The sequence below is a fragment of the Moschus berezovskii genome, chromosome 9, assembly GCF_049115385.1.
Source record: "Moschus berezovskii isolate FMDL1 chromosome 9, NW_MosBer_1.0, whole genome shotgun sequence".
Lineage (NCBI taxonomy): Eukaryota > Metazoa > Chordata > Mammalia > Artiodactyla > Moschidae > Moschus > Moschus berezovskii.
In genome coordinates this window covers 80,018,524-80,037,327 of record NC_142468.1, presented here as the reverse complement: position 1 = coordinate 80,037,327, position 18,804 = coordinate 80,018,524, and the positions used below count along the sequence as shown (strand labels likewise).

At 41.1% G+C, this 18,804-nt stretch overlaps 1 protein-coding gene across 2 annotated transcripts in view; it reads left to right on the top strand.

Moving 5' to 3' along the window:
- Positions 1-18,804, top strand: part of SIMC1 (SUMO interacting motifs containing 1) — an 85,045-nt gene that overhangs the window by 40,874 nt on the left and 25,367 nt on the right. For both annotated transcript variants that reach the window (XM_055435435.2, XM_055435437.2), the window contains exons 3-6: positions 1,692-3,218; positions 6,070-6,302; positions 7,075-7,144; positions 11,472-11,626. In XM_055435435.2, coding sequence (XP_055291410.2) covers positions 1,692-3,218; positions 6,070-6,302; positions 7,075-7,144; positions 11,472-11,626 — 1,985 coding nt within the window. The remainder of the gene's footprint in view (positions 1-1,691; positions 3,219-6,069; positions 6,303-7,074; positions 7,145-11,471; positions 11,627-18,804) is intronic.

Genomic DNA, 18,804 nt, shown 5'->3' with positions numbered 1-18,804 from the left:
AATCCCATGGAGGGAGGAGCCTGGTTGGGTACAGTCCATGGGGTCGCAAAGAGTCAGACACGACTGCGTTACTTCACTTTCTTTCACTTTCTAGCTCAGCTGGTGAAGAATCCACCTGCAATACAGGAGACCCCAGTTCATTCCCTGTTGTCAGGAAGATCCCCTGGAGACGGGATAGGCTACCCACTCCAGTATTCATGGGCTTCCCTGGTGGCTCAGACAGTAAAGAAACAGCCTGCAATGCGGGAGACCTGGGTTTGAACCCTGGGTTGGGAAGATCCCCTGGAGAAGGGAACGGCTACCCACTCCAGTATTCTTGCCTGGAGAATTCCATGGACAGAGGAGCCTGGCAGGCTACAATCCATGGGGTTGCAAAGAGTGGGACACGACTGAGGTACTTCAGCTTTTTCATGAGTCTTACTAAGGCCTTTGTCCTTTATCCTGTACCTCATATGGTGGGTTTTAAGTGAAAGAAACATGATAGTATTATGCTTTAGGAGTTGGCCATGGCAGAGGAGTTGAATTCAGACCCTTACAGCTATTTATGTTGAGTTCAGCTAGCAGTAGAGAGGCAGTGATACTCTATGGCTGCTTCTCAGGAATGAGGCATTTGGTTTCACCAAGCAATCCCTATTCCAGGATGAGATGCATGCCAACTTCTCACTTGACTCACCCAGAATCCTGGGTCCAGCTTTGGTGCTGTTGACAGTGGTAACCGTCACATTTGCTAAAAGAAGTAGCGTGGAAACTGTGGTAGCAGCAATAGCATGGTAGTGCAGCAGTTGCTACCTAATATACCAGTGGCAGTGGCACCAACCAGGTGAAGAGGCACCTGGAAGATAGAGCGATATTATTCCTGGCTCCTGACACAGAGGTTGTTTAAGTACCTCAGCTGGCATCATTAGGCTTCATGAACTGCTTAATCATTTTGCCAAGGAATGGTAGTGAAGATAAAAGATATTTTTGTAATTAATGTAGGCTTAAACTTATACTGGTTAGGTTTATAACCCTTATTGTATTATCCTCCATATCTGACTATAAGCTGATTATACATTGAATGAGGTTGTACATTCTTAGGGCCTAACAGGAAAAGAAAGAAACAGGCCTGGGTTTGAGTGTCTTTCTCTGCTTCATAGCTAAATAATTCATAACGCTCTGAACTCTAGTTTCCCAATCTGTATAAAGGAGATGATAATGCCTTCCTGATAATAAAATGCCTTCCTGATAGGGTAACTGTGAAAATTTAAGATGTATGGAAGCGCTCACCGTGTTCTTAGCACAAAGCAGATTCTCTTGTACTAGCTTCCTTTCTTTCGCTTCTGTTGTAGGTTATCCTGTGTATTTGCTTTTCCAAACAAAGATTGCTTTTCACTTTGACTTAAGGTTGAAATCTTCCCTACTACTCCCCTGTCTACCATGGATCATAAAACATTTCTCTCTGTGGACTCTGTTATGTGCTTATGGCCTTTGGATAATTTAAGAAGGTATGGAAGTTGGCAGCTTTGGCAATAGCAAAATTTTGACCAAAGGAAATAAACTAATACTTACATTATACAAGATACGCAAATTGTCAGTGAAATGAAAAGGTAAAATAGGTTTAGCCTTAAAAGCTACGCTTTAAGTCCTCTTAAATAAAGTTAAGACACCCTCTCCCCAACTTAACCTCTTATCTTCTCACAATCCTTCAACAGGACGTCATTGACTTAACTAGAGAAACCAGACCAAGGGCAAAGGATCGCAGTGGACTCTGTGTGATTGACCTGACAGGATCTGAGGAAGAAAATAGACCTATTGCCACTCTTGACTTGACTCTAGAACCTGTTGCTCCTTCCCAGAAAGAGCCAGCCAGTCTTCAAGCATGTGCCAGCCTCTCCAGCAAAGAGACAACAGAAGGGTGGGTGGACAGAAGCTCTCGGCCTGCAGCACGGAGAATCATCAACAGTGATCCTGTGGATTTGGACCTTTTGGAAGAAACTGCATTCGAAGGTTCCCAGCCGCCCATGTCTATCAGTGGGGACTCTGTTTACCCAGTAGAGCCGAACTGTAGCGCAACCATATTCAAAGGTGACTTCAGCTTCTTGGCAAGCCTACAACCCTCTTCAAATATTCACTCCCTCCCCCAAACCAGCAATAATAGTAGCAGGAGCAATCAAAGGATACCCTTGCCATGCCCACAGCAAGATGTGCCATACCCACCACAAGCCTTGCCATGCCCACTGCGAGCCTTGCCGTGCCCACTGCAAGCCCCACCATGTCCACCTCGAGCCTCCTCATGCCCACCGCGAGCCTTGTCATGCCCATCACAAACCATGCAGTACCAGCTACAAACTTTGCCTCACCTGCCTCAAGAAGAGCCATGTCCTCCTCAAGACATGCCCTGCCCTCAGAATGTGCCAGGTCCCCAGCAGGGTATGCCAAGTCCACCTCTTAGTTCATCATGGCATCCTCAAGACTCACTCTGCCCACCTCAAGACTCACTGGGCCTACCTCAAGATGTACCAGGTTCACCTCAGAACATATCGTACCTGGAAGGTGTGGTCCATCTACAGGACATGCCACAGTCCCTGGGAGACATGCCACAGTCACCACAAGATATGCCGCAGTCATCAGGAGATATGCCACTGTCACCAGTCAGCATACCACAGTCACCAAGAGACATGCCACTGTCTCTGGTCAGCATGCCACAGCCACCAGCAGATGTGTCACAGTTACCCGTCAACACACCGCCATCACCAGATGTGCCACCGTCGCCAGCAAGTATACCACATTCATCTAGAGAAGTCTCACGCTTATCAGGAGATGCGCTGCATTCACCTGGGGACATGTCATGCTTGTTGGAAGACATGCCACCCACAGTTGGACAGTTGCCTCATTTACCAAAAATCAGGCCTGCTTCTCCCCAGAATGGCAAACAGAACAATGACACCCCTATGGATGTCTCGGCTCCATCCTCTCCAAGCTCCTCTCCCAGCTCACAGTCCCCAGAGTTTCAGACTTCCTTAGAGAAAGTTCCTTGGTTCTCTGTCACAGAAAATCCAGCCAGAAAAGAGAGATCACTGTCAGAGCCTGTCAACCCCGGGTGTGCCCTGATACAGGCACAGATACCACAAGGCGGGTTGTACAACAGACCATGCCTACATAGATTGAAGTACTTCTTACGACCTCCGGTGCATCATCTCTTCTTCCAGACATTAATACCAGATAAAGACACAAGAGAGGTGAGCTAACATGCCTTCCCTTGGGGATCAAGTGTCCTTTGTACAGGTCTTGTATATGCTCAGGGGGGTCCACACATGAGAGAACAGGACCACTTGAGTTTCACATTGTTATCTTTCTCCCGTTTGTGGAACCATCCCATGTAGAATCAGGTCCGGGTTCAAATTCAGGCCCACACTTAGAAACCGGCACTGGAGACATCACTTTGTTGTACTTCAGTCACTAAGTCGTGTCTGACTCTTTGTGACCCTATTGACTGCAGAGTGCCAGGCTCCTCTGTCCTTCACTATCTCCCGAAGTTTGTTCAGATTCATGTCCATTGAGTAGGTGATGCTATCTAACCATCTCATCCTTTGGTGCCCCCTTCACCTTTTGCTTTCAATCTTTCCCGGCATCAGGGTCTTTTCCAATGAGTTGACTCTTTGCATCAGGTGGCCGAAGTATTGGAGTTTCAGCTTCAGCATCAGTCTTTCCAGTGAATATTCAGGACTGATTTCCTTTAGAATTGACTGGTTTGATCTCCTTGCAGTCCAAGGGACTTTCAAGAATCTTCTCCAACACCACAGTTCAAAAGTATCAATTCTTTGGTGCTCAGCTTTCCTTGTGATCCAACTCTCACTTCTGTCCATGACTACTGGAAAAACCATAGCCTTGACTAGATGGACCTTTGTGGGCAAAGTAATGTCTCTGCTTTTTAATATGCTGTCTAGGTTGATCATAGCTTTTCTTCCAAGGAGCAAGTGTCTTTTAATTTCACAGCTGTAGTCACCATCTGCAGTGATTTTGGAGCCCCAGAAAATAAAGTCTGTCACTGTTTCCATTGTTTCCCCATCTGTCTGCCATGAAGTGATGGGACTGGATGCCATGATCTTAGTTTTTTGAAAGTTGAGTCTTAAGTCAGTCATTAAGGAACTTAAAAAAAAATCACATCTACTAGGATGGCTCTAATAATATTTTTATTGAATTATAGTTGGTTAACAAGACATGAGTTTGAGTGAACTCCGGGAGTTGGTGATGGACAGGGAGGCCTGGCGTGCTGTGTCGTGGAGAGTCGGACATGACTGAGCGACTGAACTGAACTGAACAATATGTTAGTTTCAAGTGTATAGCAGAATGATTCCATTATTTTTTCAGATTATACTCCATTATAGGTTTTCACAAGATATTGAATATAATCCCCTATATAGGGGTTTCTATATAGAAACCCAATTTCTAAGCTATATAGTAAATTCTCCCAGTGACTTCTTAGCCAGGCTCTATGCTGCCACTTAATTCCTTAATTCCTTAATTAAGGACCTTAATTCCTCTGAGTCTCTTTTTCTTTAGCTCTGAAATAGGTCATAACACCTGTATCATGTCATTGTTTGGCTTAAAGGTAAACACACAGAAGCATGAAGCAACCTTTCAGGGTTTATAGAAATGTTCTATAAACAGTAGTTCCCCTTAAGGATAAGGGCGTTAGAACAATTTATAAACTTTATCTAAAGTTTGTAGAGGTCCCCATTTGTAGGCAAGTAATGAATAATACAGTTTCAAGATCATAAAGTGCATCACACATAAAATAGTCACCAAAGCAAGATTTTTGTTCTTCTCTTGCTCTTAATTCTTATTCCATGCTATTTACAGTGTTGGTTTCTCATCAGTGAGATCAGAGGAGTTACACTCAGGTGACTTGAGACATAAGAAAGCTAGCTAGACTTCTTTCCTCCAAAATGCTAACTTCCCTCTCCCTGGAAGGGCAATGTGAGCCATCGCTATTTTACTGTTATACATAAACTGTCAAAATTTTGTCTAGTTGGTGTTGCAAAATTAATGCTTATTCTCAGCTTTTGAAATAATGCTTGCTTGCTTAGTACAAAACATTTTAAAATTTACAATATTAAAAAATAATTGCCCACATGATGCTATCAGTCAGCATTTATTAATATTAATAGTTGGGTATATTTCCTTCCTTTTGGCCTTTTTGTCAGCACTTTAAATTTTTTAATAATTGGGAGTTTTAACAAAAATATATTTATTATTGTTGGTTTTGTTGTTTACAGAGAATGAATGTAGAGGGTAGCTCTGAAGTAATAGCACCATATGAAACCAACTTCTGTTGCATGACAAGTGCTTTCTCTCTAAATGTGTTTCCTTATGTATGAAATAGGAATAATAATAACATGTATTTCTTAGAGTTGTGAGAATTGAGAATAAGTTAGATGTTAAAAAATTGTTATTATAATTATTGTTATTATACTATTCCCATATCAGACTTTTTAGCATTTGTTTTTCTTCTGATTATTTGTCTATTACAGAAAAACTGAAAAATACAAAGGTGCATACAGAGGAAAAAGCATCCATCATTTCACCACCTAGATAATGGAAAGTTTTTTCACACATTCTCAGTCTTTATATATGTACTGTTTAGGGGTAGGGGCAGGGGGTGAAGCAGCTTAATATTTACTGTTGACTTAAAAAAAAATCAACAAAATGAAATTCTTCTAACAATAGAACATATTTAAAACATCTTTCTTCATATTTTTGTTTTAGTGTCTGATATAGTATCATAACTACCCCTAAATATCTTACCACCCTCACTTCAGAATCAACTTAGGCTAGCTCTTGATTCTTGCACTTTCCTTTCTGTGCTATATTTTAACAGATGAAGTCATGTTTACATGTAGAACTTTGAATTCTTATTTAACTTAATATAAGCATTTCCCATATCATTAGAAGTTTTTTAGATAAGGCTTTCCAATCTCAGTTTTTCTAATTATGAATATTCAAATGCTGTCTTCAACTTTTTCTAGAACCTCTTGTGTTTTTGTCTATAGAAACCTATCCTAATTTATTTTTTTTTTATCTCTACAGAACAAGGGTCAAAAATTAGAACCTATCCCTCATCGAAGATTAAGGATGGTAACAAACACCATTGAAGAAAATTTCCCCTTGGGGACTGTGCAGTTTTTGATGGATTTTGTGTCACCCCAGCATTACCCACCCCGAGAAATTGTGGCTCACATCATCCAGAAAATCCTGCTCAGTGGCTCTGAGACTGTGGATGTTCTAAAGGAGGCCTACATGCTTCTCATGAAGATTCAACAGTATGAACCTTGGCTGTTGGCAAATCTTTTAGGGAACCTGGACTCAGGGCACAATTTTCTCTTGCCTAAGATTTATTCAACTAAACATTAGAAAGGGTGACAGTATATTAATATTATTTAGATTGCAAGTGACAGGAAACTCAATCCAAACTGGCTTTAACAAATGGTAAAAGAGAATTTAATGACATTTTACTAAAAACCTAGAAACCTTAGGAGTAAGATGTGACTTAATTCAGCTCCAAAATGGTTACCAGTATCCATTTTTCAGCTTTGCTTCTGTTTCTAGGCTTCATATGGTGGCTTTCTCAGACACTCTTAATACAAGAGAGCATCCATTTCCTTTATAATCACACAAGAGTTCTGAAGTTGAGTCTTACAGGTTTTAATTGGCATGACATAAGACAAGAGTCTGACTTTGAGCCAGTCATGTGACCTGTGGGACAGAATATCGTGATTAGCTCAACATGCTTCATAGGTTTCATCCCAGGGTCCTAGTGGGTGAAAGCCACTGGGCTAAGAGTAATAAAGAGTTGATTTCTTCAAGGAATGCTAATGCCTCCCAAAAGAGAAGTAGATACTAGGTAGCCAGAAAAAGAAAATGAAGTTCCACTTCCTTCAGAGACATGGGTGGGCAAGAGGGTGGGCAAGAGCACTGAGGATAAGAAGAGTCTTCTTGCTTCTATCATCTTCTATTGCTTCTGTTGTCTTCCAGATCCTGTCCTTCCTTCCACTAAAGTCTCCAGAATTCTCACTGCTGTCACTTGACTTTCAGGCTACATCCAGCTAATGCCAAGACGGTGGAGTGGGACTGGAAGCTGCTCGCTTATGTCATGGAGGAAGAGGTAACAATAATTTGCATGCAGAAATCTTTTGCAGAGGAAGTTTAAACTAGAAACAAAAGTGACAATAAATCTGGTAGTACAGTCTTTGCCATTATTCCTTCCTTTTAGCTTTTACTCCCCCGATCCAGACCAAAATATTTCTATTGAAATGGTATGTGTTGTCTTCCAATTCAAGATTGAATATACTCATTTATCCCTCCCCTTCTTAAGACTTCACTTAAAATAACAGTAAAGAATAGAAGAAGTTATGAACCTACGGCACTGAAAATAAGGGGAAAGACAACAGATTTGAATGAAGACTGGAAAAGCTAAAGGAAATGTAAAAGTGATGACTGATGAAGCTAGGCAGCAAAAGCTACAGGCTAGAACACAGGCTTGCCAAAGAGGAAGGAAATCTGCCCTTTAGAACAGAGAATTTTTGAACTTCTTATATGGGCTTCCCTGGTGGCTCAGAGGGTGAAACGTCTGCCTGCAGTGCAAGAGACCCGGGTTCGATCCCTGGGTCGGGAAGATCCCCTGGAGAAGGAAATGGCAACCCACTCCACTACTCTTGCCTGGAGAATCCCATGGACGAAGGAGCCTGGTAGGCTGCAGTCCTACCAGAGGCTGGTAGGCTGGGATCACAAAGAGTCGGACACGACTGAGCAACTTCCCTTTCACTTTCTTTCAGTGTAGAGTTGGTACTCCAGAAAAAAGTCTACATTCTGACCTTTAGGGATCCCTGAGCTTAATTTCCAGCTTTGTGTCTACTTTTCCCAAAGAACATGGACGGAACAAATTATTGTCAATTTAGAATTCTGTAGTCAACCAAGCTACTGATCAAGTGTGAGGGTGGAATAAAGACATTTCCAGACATGTACAAACTTGAAAAAATATTCATACACCCCATTCCATAGGTTACTTGAAGATATGCGTACGAAGAATAGGGGAGAAATCAAAAGAGGAAGAGGCATGGGATCCAAAGGACACTGGATCTAATCCAGAAGAATAAGAAAGAGAAGTCCTGAGATTACCACAAATAGTAGACCTAAAGAGTCACTCCAGATTGGAGCAACAAAACACAGGGCTTTAAGAAAGGATGATCTGGGAAACACCACCAAGATGGTAGACGAGGACGCTCCAGGCCCTTGTTCCCCAATGGAGACACCAACTTAACAACAATACATGGGCCAGAATACCTTTGTGAAAACTCTAGAAACTCTTCTTCAGTTGAGAAGTTGCAGTACCCAGGCCAAAGCATAACCAAGAAGGGACTCCATTAAAAGGAGTAGGGACGTTTTTGGTATTTTTGTGTGTCCATGCCCCTCCCTGTACCCAGCTGAGCACAGTGCTACTGGGAGAAAATCTCCCATACCCTGGCTTCTCTCTCGGGATGGAAACAAAGGAGAGAAAATCAAGTCCAGTGTTCTGGCTTGTTATGGGGATAGTTTTTGTCTCACCTGACTCAGAACACTATTGAAAACCCTGGCTTAGTTTTCTGGCTGAAAAGAAAGGTGAGCACTGCAGCATTTTAAAGCTTCAGAGAGTATGCATTTCCATAAACAGGTCCTGGGGAAGCAAGAGACTGTGGGCTCTTGAGAAGAAACAAGGGCAAGCTGCTTGGAGAGTTAAGACAGATAAAAGCATACACACAAGCTCAGAGAAAACACATCTCCAGAAAAGTTCTGAGAGCGCTGAGAACCTTTAGCCAGACTGATTGTTAAGGGCCTTGCCCTGCATGAACTCAATGCATAAAGACTGGGGAAGTTGTTTTTTTTCAAATGTTTAAATCTCAAAAGAAGATTAAAAAGCACACAAAGAAACAGGAAAGTGTGGCCCAATCAAAAGAATGAAATAAAGTTCCAGAAAATGACCCTAAAGAAATACAAATCTCTCAACTTCCTGAGAAATAATTTTTTAAAACCATCTTAAAGATGCTCAAGGAGCTAAAACAAAACACAAACAAAATGAAGCAGGAAAATGATGCATGGACAAAATGAGAATATTAAAATTTTAAACTGTAGATAATAATCAAACATATTCTGGAGCTGAAAAGTTTAATAACTAAATTGAAAAACTCACTAGAGGAGTTCAACAACAGTCTTGATCAGGCAGGAGGAAAACATATCAGTGAACATGAAGAAATGTCTTTGAAATCACTGAGACAGAGGAGTAAAAAGAAAACAGTGAAGAAAATTGATGAGCACCTGAGGGACTATGGGGCATCATTAAACAGACCACATATACATTATGGGAGTTCCAGAGAAGGAAAAGAGAAGGGGCAGAGAGCTCAATGACCAAAAAGCTTCCCAAATCTGAGGAAAGAAATAGACATACAAATTCGAGAAGGTTAACACCGATGACGATAAACCAAAGAGACTCACACCAAGAAACATTATAATCAAACTGTCAAAAGTCAGACTTAAAAGCAGCAAGGAAAAAGTGAATTATCACATACAAGTGAGTTGGTATAAGTCTCTCAGCAAATTCTCAGTGAAGTCACATAGGTCAGAAGGTAATGGGATGATGTATTTAAAGTTCTAAAAGAAAAAAGCTGTCAACCAAGAATACCGTATCTGGCAAAACTTGCCTTCAAGAAATGAGAATGAGCAGCAGGAGAGAAGTGACACATGGATACAAGATCCTCAGTAAGATTTCTCATCAGAAATGAGGCCAGAAGGTAATGGGGTGATACATTTGAAGTGCTAAAGAATAAAACTCAACCAAGATTCCTGTATCCAACAAAACCATCCCTCAAAAATGAGGGCGAGGTAAAGAAACTCCCAGATAAACAAAAGCTGAGGGAATTCATTCCCACTAGTCCGTCCTGCAGGGTAAAATGAAACACTAACCAGTAACTTGAAGACATATGAAAAAAATAGATGTTCGCAAAGATAAATACATGGGCAATTATGAAAACTACTATGACAGTGATTTGTAACTCCACATTGGTTTTCTATAATGTATTAAGTGACGTACATTTTTAAAATATTAATCTAAAAGCTCGTGTTATTTAACTTTGTAACTCCACATTGTGTTTTCTACATAATTTGAAAGATTGAAAAGAACTGAAAAGAATTATTGGACCTCCCTGGTGGTCCAGTGGTTAAGAATCTGCCTGCCAATCCCTGGGCTGGGAAGATTCCACAAGCCACAGGGCAACTAAGCCCTTGTGTCACAACGACTGAGCCCATGCTCTAGAGCCTGCAAGCCATAACTACTGGAGCCCATGCTCTTCAACAAGAGAAGTCGTCACCACAACAAGAAGCCCATGCATCGAAACTAGAGAGTAACCCCCACTTGCAGCAACTGGAGGAAGCCTGAGCACAGCAGTGAAGACCCAGAGCAGCCAAAACTAAATAAATAAACCAAAATTTTTTAAAGAATTATTAGTTTACGTTTGCTCACACAATGTAGTTTTATTACTTCAATTAAAACGGGTGGGAACAGAGCCATAAAGAGCTGAGCTTTTGTGTGTTATTGAAGTGAACCTAGTATAAATTCAAAGTATTATAATTTTAGAATGTTAACTGTAATCCCCATGGTAACCACAAGGACACTAGCTATAGAATGTACAGAAAAGGAAATTAGAAAAGAATGTAAGCATTTCATTACAAAAAAATCAAAGACAAGACAGTGATGCAGGAAATGAGGGACCAAAAAACTCTAAGGCATTTAGAAAACAACTAGAACAAGGCCAGAATTAAGTCTCTCTTTATCAGTAAAAGGAAACCAACAAATTGTGCATGCCTGCCTGGCTTTGGTAAGGTTAGGGTGATCACCATGTAAATCAGAAAGACACTGAGACTCAGAGCAGTAAGTTAAATAAGGAATGGGGCTGAGTTTCAAACAAACAAATAAATAAGGTCTCTGCATCACCAAAGCCCATGCTCTTTACCTACATTAGCTGGGCTTCAGCAATTAGGATCATTTCACCTGTAACAAAAAAACCAGCTCAGAGTTGCTTAAACAATAGACTGTACATCAGATCATGTTACTAGAAGTTTAGCAGTGGGATAAAGATCATGGTGGTTTGATGTAGCAGCTTAGCAGTCATTTTTCTGTCTCTCTTTTCAGATATACACAGCTCGGGGCCTATTCTGAGACTGGGGTTCATCACTGAGGTTCAGTGAGAGAAAGATACTGACTTTTCAAGCTCTAGGATTGCCTTGTTTGCCCTCTTTTGTAATGACCTAGGCTGCTTGCTCTCTCCCACAGGCCTTTCTTTTAGATACAGACACTGTGGACTCATGCATCTTCCCTTGACTTAGTATTTATGAGAGCCCAGTGCTCAGTATCATCCAGGAGACTAAGAGGAAATACTTACTTCTCATGTTTTCTCCCCAAGGGACAAAACCTGCCCGGGCGAGTCTTCTTTCTGCGTTATGTAGTACAGACCCTGGAAGATGATTTCCAGCAGATCCTGAGGAAGCAGCGGCAGCACCTGCAGCAAGCCATTGCAAGCACTGTGCTGTCCTGTGACAAGCAACCCCACAATGTCAGGTAACCAGCCATCTGAAGCCTGGGATGACAAGGGTCATCAAGTCCAGAGAACGCAACAGGCGGGTGAGATTGTCTAGTAACTAAATAATGTAACAGCGATAGTTATTATTACTATGAAACTGAAAGTGTCAGTCGTGTCTGACTCTTTGCAACCCCATGGACTCTAGCCTACCAGGCTCCTCTGTCTGTGGAATTCTCCAGGTAAGAATACTGGAGTGGGTTGCCATTTCCTTTTCCAGGGGATCTTCCTGGCCCAGGGATCGAACCCAGGTCTTCTGCATTGTAGGCAGATATAGACAGTCCTAGAAAAAAAAACCTCTGTACCAACTGTGTGTCAGGTGCCATAACTTGTGTGGTTTTTCCTCCTGAGACCATCAGACTTCCTTTAATCTATTTCAGTATTGTTCAGACAGCCTCAGGAGATACATGGGAAAACATGAACTTGTGTAAAACTTCACAGATGCTATAAGCCTAAATTTATTTCCACCCCCCTGAGTAACTCAGGATAAACCTTATTTGTCACTACTACTTTCTGAGAAATCTTTTATGATAATAGGGTACATGGAATAAGATACAATAAGGTAGCAAACACATGTTTTTTTTTCTGTAAAATCAGGGCTAAAGCTTCTGGAAGCTTCAGAGTGGGAAACTACCATATCCTTATAAAAGTAGGGGGAAATGTGGTTTCTCGGGTAGGGATCTCAGACTAGAATTTTCATCCTGGAACTACCCCCTTCTTTTGCTTCTTTTGGAAAAGGTTCTCTTCAGCATTGCCTTTTTAAAAACATCACAGATTTTTTCAGTCATATACATTCTCATATATTCTTGCATATTTGTTAAGAATAGTTTTCACAGGCCAATATGGGATATTGACTATTATAATTCCTTTAATGAAAAAAGAAGGACATTTCATTATGTTTTTGAGTATCAGTCAGCTGGGAAAATTGAGGGCAGAAGGAAAAGAGGGCGTCAAAGGATGAGATGGCTGGATGGCATCACCGATTCAGTGGACATGATCTTGGGCAAACTTTGGGAGATGATGAGGGCTAGGGAGGCCTGGCGTGCTGCAGCCCATGGGGTCTCACAGAGTCAGACATGACTGGGAGACTGAGCAGTAACAATGACCATGGCTTTTTCTCCCTGGGTTTGCATGCTTCTGTCCATTTCTGTGGGTGTGGCATTTTAGGTAAAGTTTAAATGTTAATTATAGGCGTAGAAAACCAGTAAGTAGAGAAACTACAAGAGCATAACTGGGTGTAAAATTGAAAAACAACAATTTCAATAATGACAGCAGCTCTACTGACCATTCTGCTTTGTGAGCTTAGGTGTTGAATTGGGAGATGGGAGGCATGAACCCAACTCAATCTGTTAACAAGTTGCTCACTTGCATTTCCACCTTTGAGGGCATGAGTCTCTCAGTATACCCTACACTATACTCTTGAGTTAAACGTGGGAATTTATGACTCTGAAAGAGATGGGAATCCCAGACCACCTGACCTGCCTCTTGAGAAACCTGTATGCAGGTCAGGAAGCAACAGTTAGAACTGGACATGGAACAACAGACTGGTTCCAAATAGGAAAAGGAGTACGTCAAGGTTGTATATTGTCACCTTGCTTATTTAACTTATATGCAGAGTACATCATGAGGAACGCTGGGCTGGAAGAAGCACAGGCTGGAATCAAGATTGCTGGAAGAAATATCAATAACCTCAGATATGCAGATGACACTACCCTTATGGCAGAAAGTGAAGAGGAACTCAAAAGCCTCTTGATGAAAGTGAAAGAGGAGAGTGAAAAGGTTGGCTTGAAGCTCAACATTCAGAAAACAAAGATCATGGCATCTGGTCCCATCACTTCATGGGAAATAGATGGAAGAACAGTGGAAACAGTGTCAGACTTTGTTTTTTTGGGCTCCAAAATCACTGCAGATGCTGATTGCAGCCATGAAATTAAAAGACGCTTGCTCCTTGGAAGGAAAGTTATGACCAACCTTGATAGTATATTAAAAATCAGAGACATTACTTTGCCAACCAAGGTCCGTCTAGTCAAGGCAATGGTTTTTCCCGTGGTCATGTATGGATGTGAGAGTTGGACTGTGAAGAAGGCTGACCGCCAAAGAATCGATGCTTTTGAACTGTGGTGTTGGAGAAGACTCTTGAGAGTCCCTTATACTGCAAGGAGATCCAACCAGTCCATTCTAAAGGAGATCAATCCTGGATGTTCATTGGAGGGACTGATGCTAAAGCTGAAACTGCAATACTTTGGCCACCTCATGCGACGAGTTGACTCACTGGAAAAGACTCTGATGCTGGGAAAGGTTGGGGGCGGGAGGAGAAGGGGATGACGGAGAATGAGATGGCTGGATGGCATCACCGACTCTCTGGACATGAGTTTGAGTGTACTCCAGGACTTGGTGATGGACAGGGAGGCCTGGCGTGCTGTGATTCATGGGGTCGCGGAGAGTCAGACACGACTGAGCGACTGAACTGAACTGAACTGAACTGAAATGCAAATAAAATACACTGTTTTGTGCTTTCTTAATGAAAAAACTCAATTCCAGCTGGAGGGAAAACCAGCTGTATTTGATTCAATAAAAAACTAAAACTAAATTGAAGTCACTCAGTTGTGTCCAATTCTTTGCGAACCCATGGACTGTAGTCTACCAGGCTCCTCTGTCCACGTGATTCCCAGGCAAGAGTACTGGAGTGGGTTGCCATTTCCTTCTCCAGGGAATCTTCTCGACCCAGGGATCAAACCCCGGTCTCGAGCATTGCAGGCAGACTCTTTACCATCGGAGCCACCAGGGAAGCCCTTTGATTCAATAAGAGATGGCTATTAGATTGAGGTTGTAATACATGGATATGTGCATATATTTATCAAAACTCATCAAATGATATAACTGTGCTTTAACCTTTAGTTGTCAGAGAAGAGGCTATTCCTGGGTTGTAATCCTCAGCTTGGCGCAAATAAAATTTCCATTTTCTGTCTTAAAATAAAAAAAAAACCTCATTAAACAAAAAGCAGTGTGCAATTTATTTTATATAAGTTATACGTCAAAGATAAGCTTTTAAAAGAGAATGGTGGTAAGTCAGTCTTCATATGGCCCCTTAAGGGATTTTCTTTTCTTTTTAACTGTGCATACAAAGAGTTCTACACAATTCTACACAATTTAAGAGATATAGTTGTCCCCAGATGACCTCATCCACATTTTCTTTTCCCACAGGGGTAACTGCTTTCAACTCTTTCATTTAAGAGATTCCTTGGATTTAACTTCTTCATGGCTGAATAACTTGCCCGTGTTGCTAATTATTGATGTTTTATTGTTCAGTTCAGTCGCTCAGTTATGTCCAACTCTTTGTGACACCATGGACTGCAGCACACCAGGCCTCCCTGTCCATCACCAACTCCCGGAGATTACTCAAACTCATGTCCATTGAGTCAGTGATGCCATCCAACCATCCTAACCTTTGTCGTCCCCTTCTCCTCCCACCTTCAATCTTTCCCAGCATCAGGGTCTTTTCAAATGAGTCGGCTCTTCACATCAGGTGACCATAGTATTGGAGCTTCAGCTTTAGCATCAGTCCTTCCAATGAACACTCGGGACTGATCTCCTTTAGGATGGACTGGTTGGATCTCCTTGCTGTCTACTGTTAGCTTTAATTGACTATTATTGACTATCTATTGACTCCCCCCCCGAAAGATGAGGAGTTAGCTCTTTTTCCTCTCTCCCTCCTCTCTCTCTCTCTCACACACACACACACACACACACGCTTCCCAGCCCCCATACCATAATATAGCTATATCAGAATTTTGTTTAGATCAGTATTTGATGTTCTGATCACTATAACTGTGTGCTAGTCCGAGTTGAGCCCAGTACTAAACTATGATTACCTTTCCTTCCACTCATAGCTTTTTGTTTTCCTTAGAGTTAATTATTGCCTCATCTTTAGTTTCCTCCTGTTCTTTTGTTCTTGGAGAAGGAAATGGCAACCCACTCCAGTGTTCTTGCCTGGAGAATCCCAGGGATGGGGGAGCCCGGTGGGCTTCCGTCTATGGGGTCACACAGAGTCGGATACGACTGAAGTGACTTAGCAGCAGCAGCAGTCAGCCCCAGATTCTCTGCCATTTGATTTAAATATCCTGTCAAGATGTTTGTTCACACTTATGAGGTTCTTCTTCTTGAAGGTCTGTGGTGGAGTACTCTGACCTCCTTTAACTTGGATTGGCTGTCCTCTTTGCCAAGTCTGTATCATAAATGTGAAATTCCCTTCACCTGTTCCCAGTGTTGGATATGTTTCATATCTTTTCTTTCTTGGTTTACTCCCTTGTTTTGATGGATCAGTCTCCAGTAGCTTCTTAGAAAGGTATGTGGGAAGTAAAATTTGAGTTTTTGTATGTCTGAAAATATCTTTATCTTTCATACATTGATTCATGTGAGATATTTAGGTTACAAATAACTTTTCTACAGAATATTAAAGGAAATTTTCCATTGTCTTCTAGCTTCTTGCTGTGAAGAAGCCATAGGCTACTCTAATTACTGATTCTTTGTATGTGCCTTGATTTTTTTCTCTGGATGTTTGCAGAATCTTCTTTTTGCCCAGTATACTTGTTTTAGGTCTATATTCATCTGTTATGCTGGACATTCAGTGGGCCATTTCATATCCTTCATTTATGGAAAATAGAGTTTTCATTGCTGTTACCATATTTTTAATTTCCAAGAGCTGTTTTACTTTTTCTTTAAATGTTCCTTTTTACAATTAATAACTAGGAATCTGTTCTTGTCTTTTGCTTTCATGGATCTGTGTCTTTTCATATTTTTGATGTTACTAATGATAGCTTTTGTGGGTTTTTTTTTTTTTTTTTGATAGCTTTTGTTTTTGTTATTTTTCTGTATAATGTCTGTTTTCTCCAAGTTGCTTTTTTGAGGAGAGAGGAGGGTTGGTTTGGAGGGTTATTTTTCCTTAATCTCTTCTGTTAGAATATGTCCATAGATGTCTGGAAAAATTTGGCAACTCAAATTTGTGTTTAAGTGTTTAAGGGCAATTCAAAAGCTGATGGAAGCTCTGAGTACAGGTGAGGACTTGTCATTTCTGAGTTTTCCTGTAGGTGGAACCGGCTTCACATATCTTAGAAAATACCTTGTCAATGACTTTATATCTTTCCTCTTGGGCTGGATGGGTCTTCCAGAAAAGACTTCAGATCTCCTTCATGAAGGATAGAGACCAGGATGCCAGGTTTTTGAAAGACAGCTGTGGGAAGATGGCAAGAATCTCTGCACTGAGCATGCGCAGGTTCACTTAATGCCCCTGTTTTTGCTTTGATGCCTTTGTTTCCCAGCTGTGCCTGATATCCTAGTCCAGACACCCTATTTATCTCTCCACAGAGTTAACCTGTAGTCTTCAGGATTGGAAAAGAAGATATAGGGCTCTAAAAGTTTCTTAAACAGATTATAAACCATTATATTTATTTTTTAATTTACCCTCTTTTATCCTAACTTCATGGAAACCTTGTACTGTCTTTTAAATAGGATTACTCTTCTCTACTGGTGGTTTAGGATTCAGCTTCCTCAATTCTGCCAAGTCAGTTCAAATGTATCCCTTTGCCAAAGGCATAGAGTTAGATTAAACATCATCTAAATATGACAGTGTCAGACTTTATTTTCTGGGGCTCCAAAATCACTGCAGATGCTGATTGCAGCCATGAAATTAAAAGATGCTTACTTCTTGGAAGGAAAGTTATGACCAACCTAAATAGCATATTAAAAAGCAGAGACATTACTTTGCCAACAAAGGTCCGTCTAGTCAAGGCTATGGTTTTTCCCGTGGTCATGTATGGATGTGAGAGTTGGACTGTGAAGAAAGCTGATTGCCGAAGAATTGATGCTTCTGAACTGTGGTGTTGGAGAAGACTCTTGAGAGTCCCTTGGACTGCAAGAAGATCCAACCAGTCCATTCTAAAGGAGATCAATCCTGGGTGTTCATTGGAAGGACTGATGCTAAAGCTGAAACTCCAATACTTTGGTCACCTCATGCAAAGAGTTGACTCATTGGAGAAAACCCTGATGCCAGGAGGGATTGGGGGCAGGAGGAGAAGGGGATGACAGAGGATGAGATGGCTGGATGACATCACCAACTCAATGAGCATGAGTTTGAGTGAACTCCGGGAGTTGCTGATGGGCAGGGAGGCCTGGCGTGCTGTGATTCATGGGGTCGCAAATAGACACGACTGAGCGACTGAACTGAACTGAACTGAAATATGACAGTTGCCTTATTTACTTCGCTAATTGGTTACTCTGAGTTTTGTAATCAGCATCTCTTACCCCACCCCTTAAATCATAATGGTAGGACCTTGACAGTTACCTACATCTAACCACACATCCCATCCTGTCACCCACTTTTGCACCTTTTTGCATCCAAAGTAATCAGCATCCCAAGTGTTCATCATTTTCCTTTCTTTTTTATGTAGTTTATTGCATCTGTATGTGCTCCTGTGAAGTATGTATTTTTATTCTAGTTCCTTTTAGCTGTTTATAAAAGAGTATCATGCTGAATGTAATCGATTGGTGCTTTTATTTCACTTAATATTATAGTGCACTAAAATTTGCCCATATTGTTACCTATCCACTCTAGCTTATTCATTTCCACTACTATATAATATTCTGTTTTGTGAAATACTCATTTTCCTTCCAACTTCCAGATTTTTACCGTTATTATCTGCCTTCCTTTTCTTCCCTTCTTTGTGGATTTTTAAAAAATTATTTACTATTAATGAGATGTTAGAAGGCAGCAAAATTAGATGTGGACTATATGAGAAGCTTTTATCTCACTAATGCTGAGTGCCTACACCCTGTGTAAGGTATGACTGCACTGAACATACTCTAAACTTTGATTATTAGCCTAATAATAGAAAGCCAACAAGGTTGTCTAGTCCAACTTTCTGCCTTGTCAAGGCATGTTCCTGGTCAGGAAGCCACAGATAGTACTCTTTAACCTTGGAGATACCTTTCAATAATTCTAACTTAAAGAAAAATGTTGACATTTTACTTATCTTTTGTAACTTTCCTGCAATTAAATGCAGGGTTTCCATTAGACTTGTAAAATATTGAAAATAGCCTAAGGGCTCCTCTCTGTTGCCTTTAGGGAAATCTAGGTGTCTAGGAGTCCGTATTAAAGTTGCAG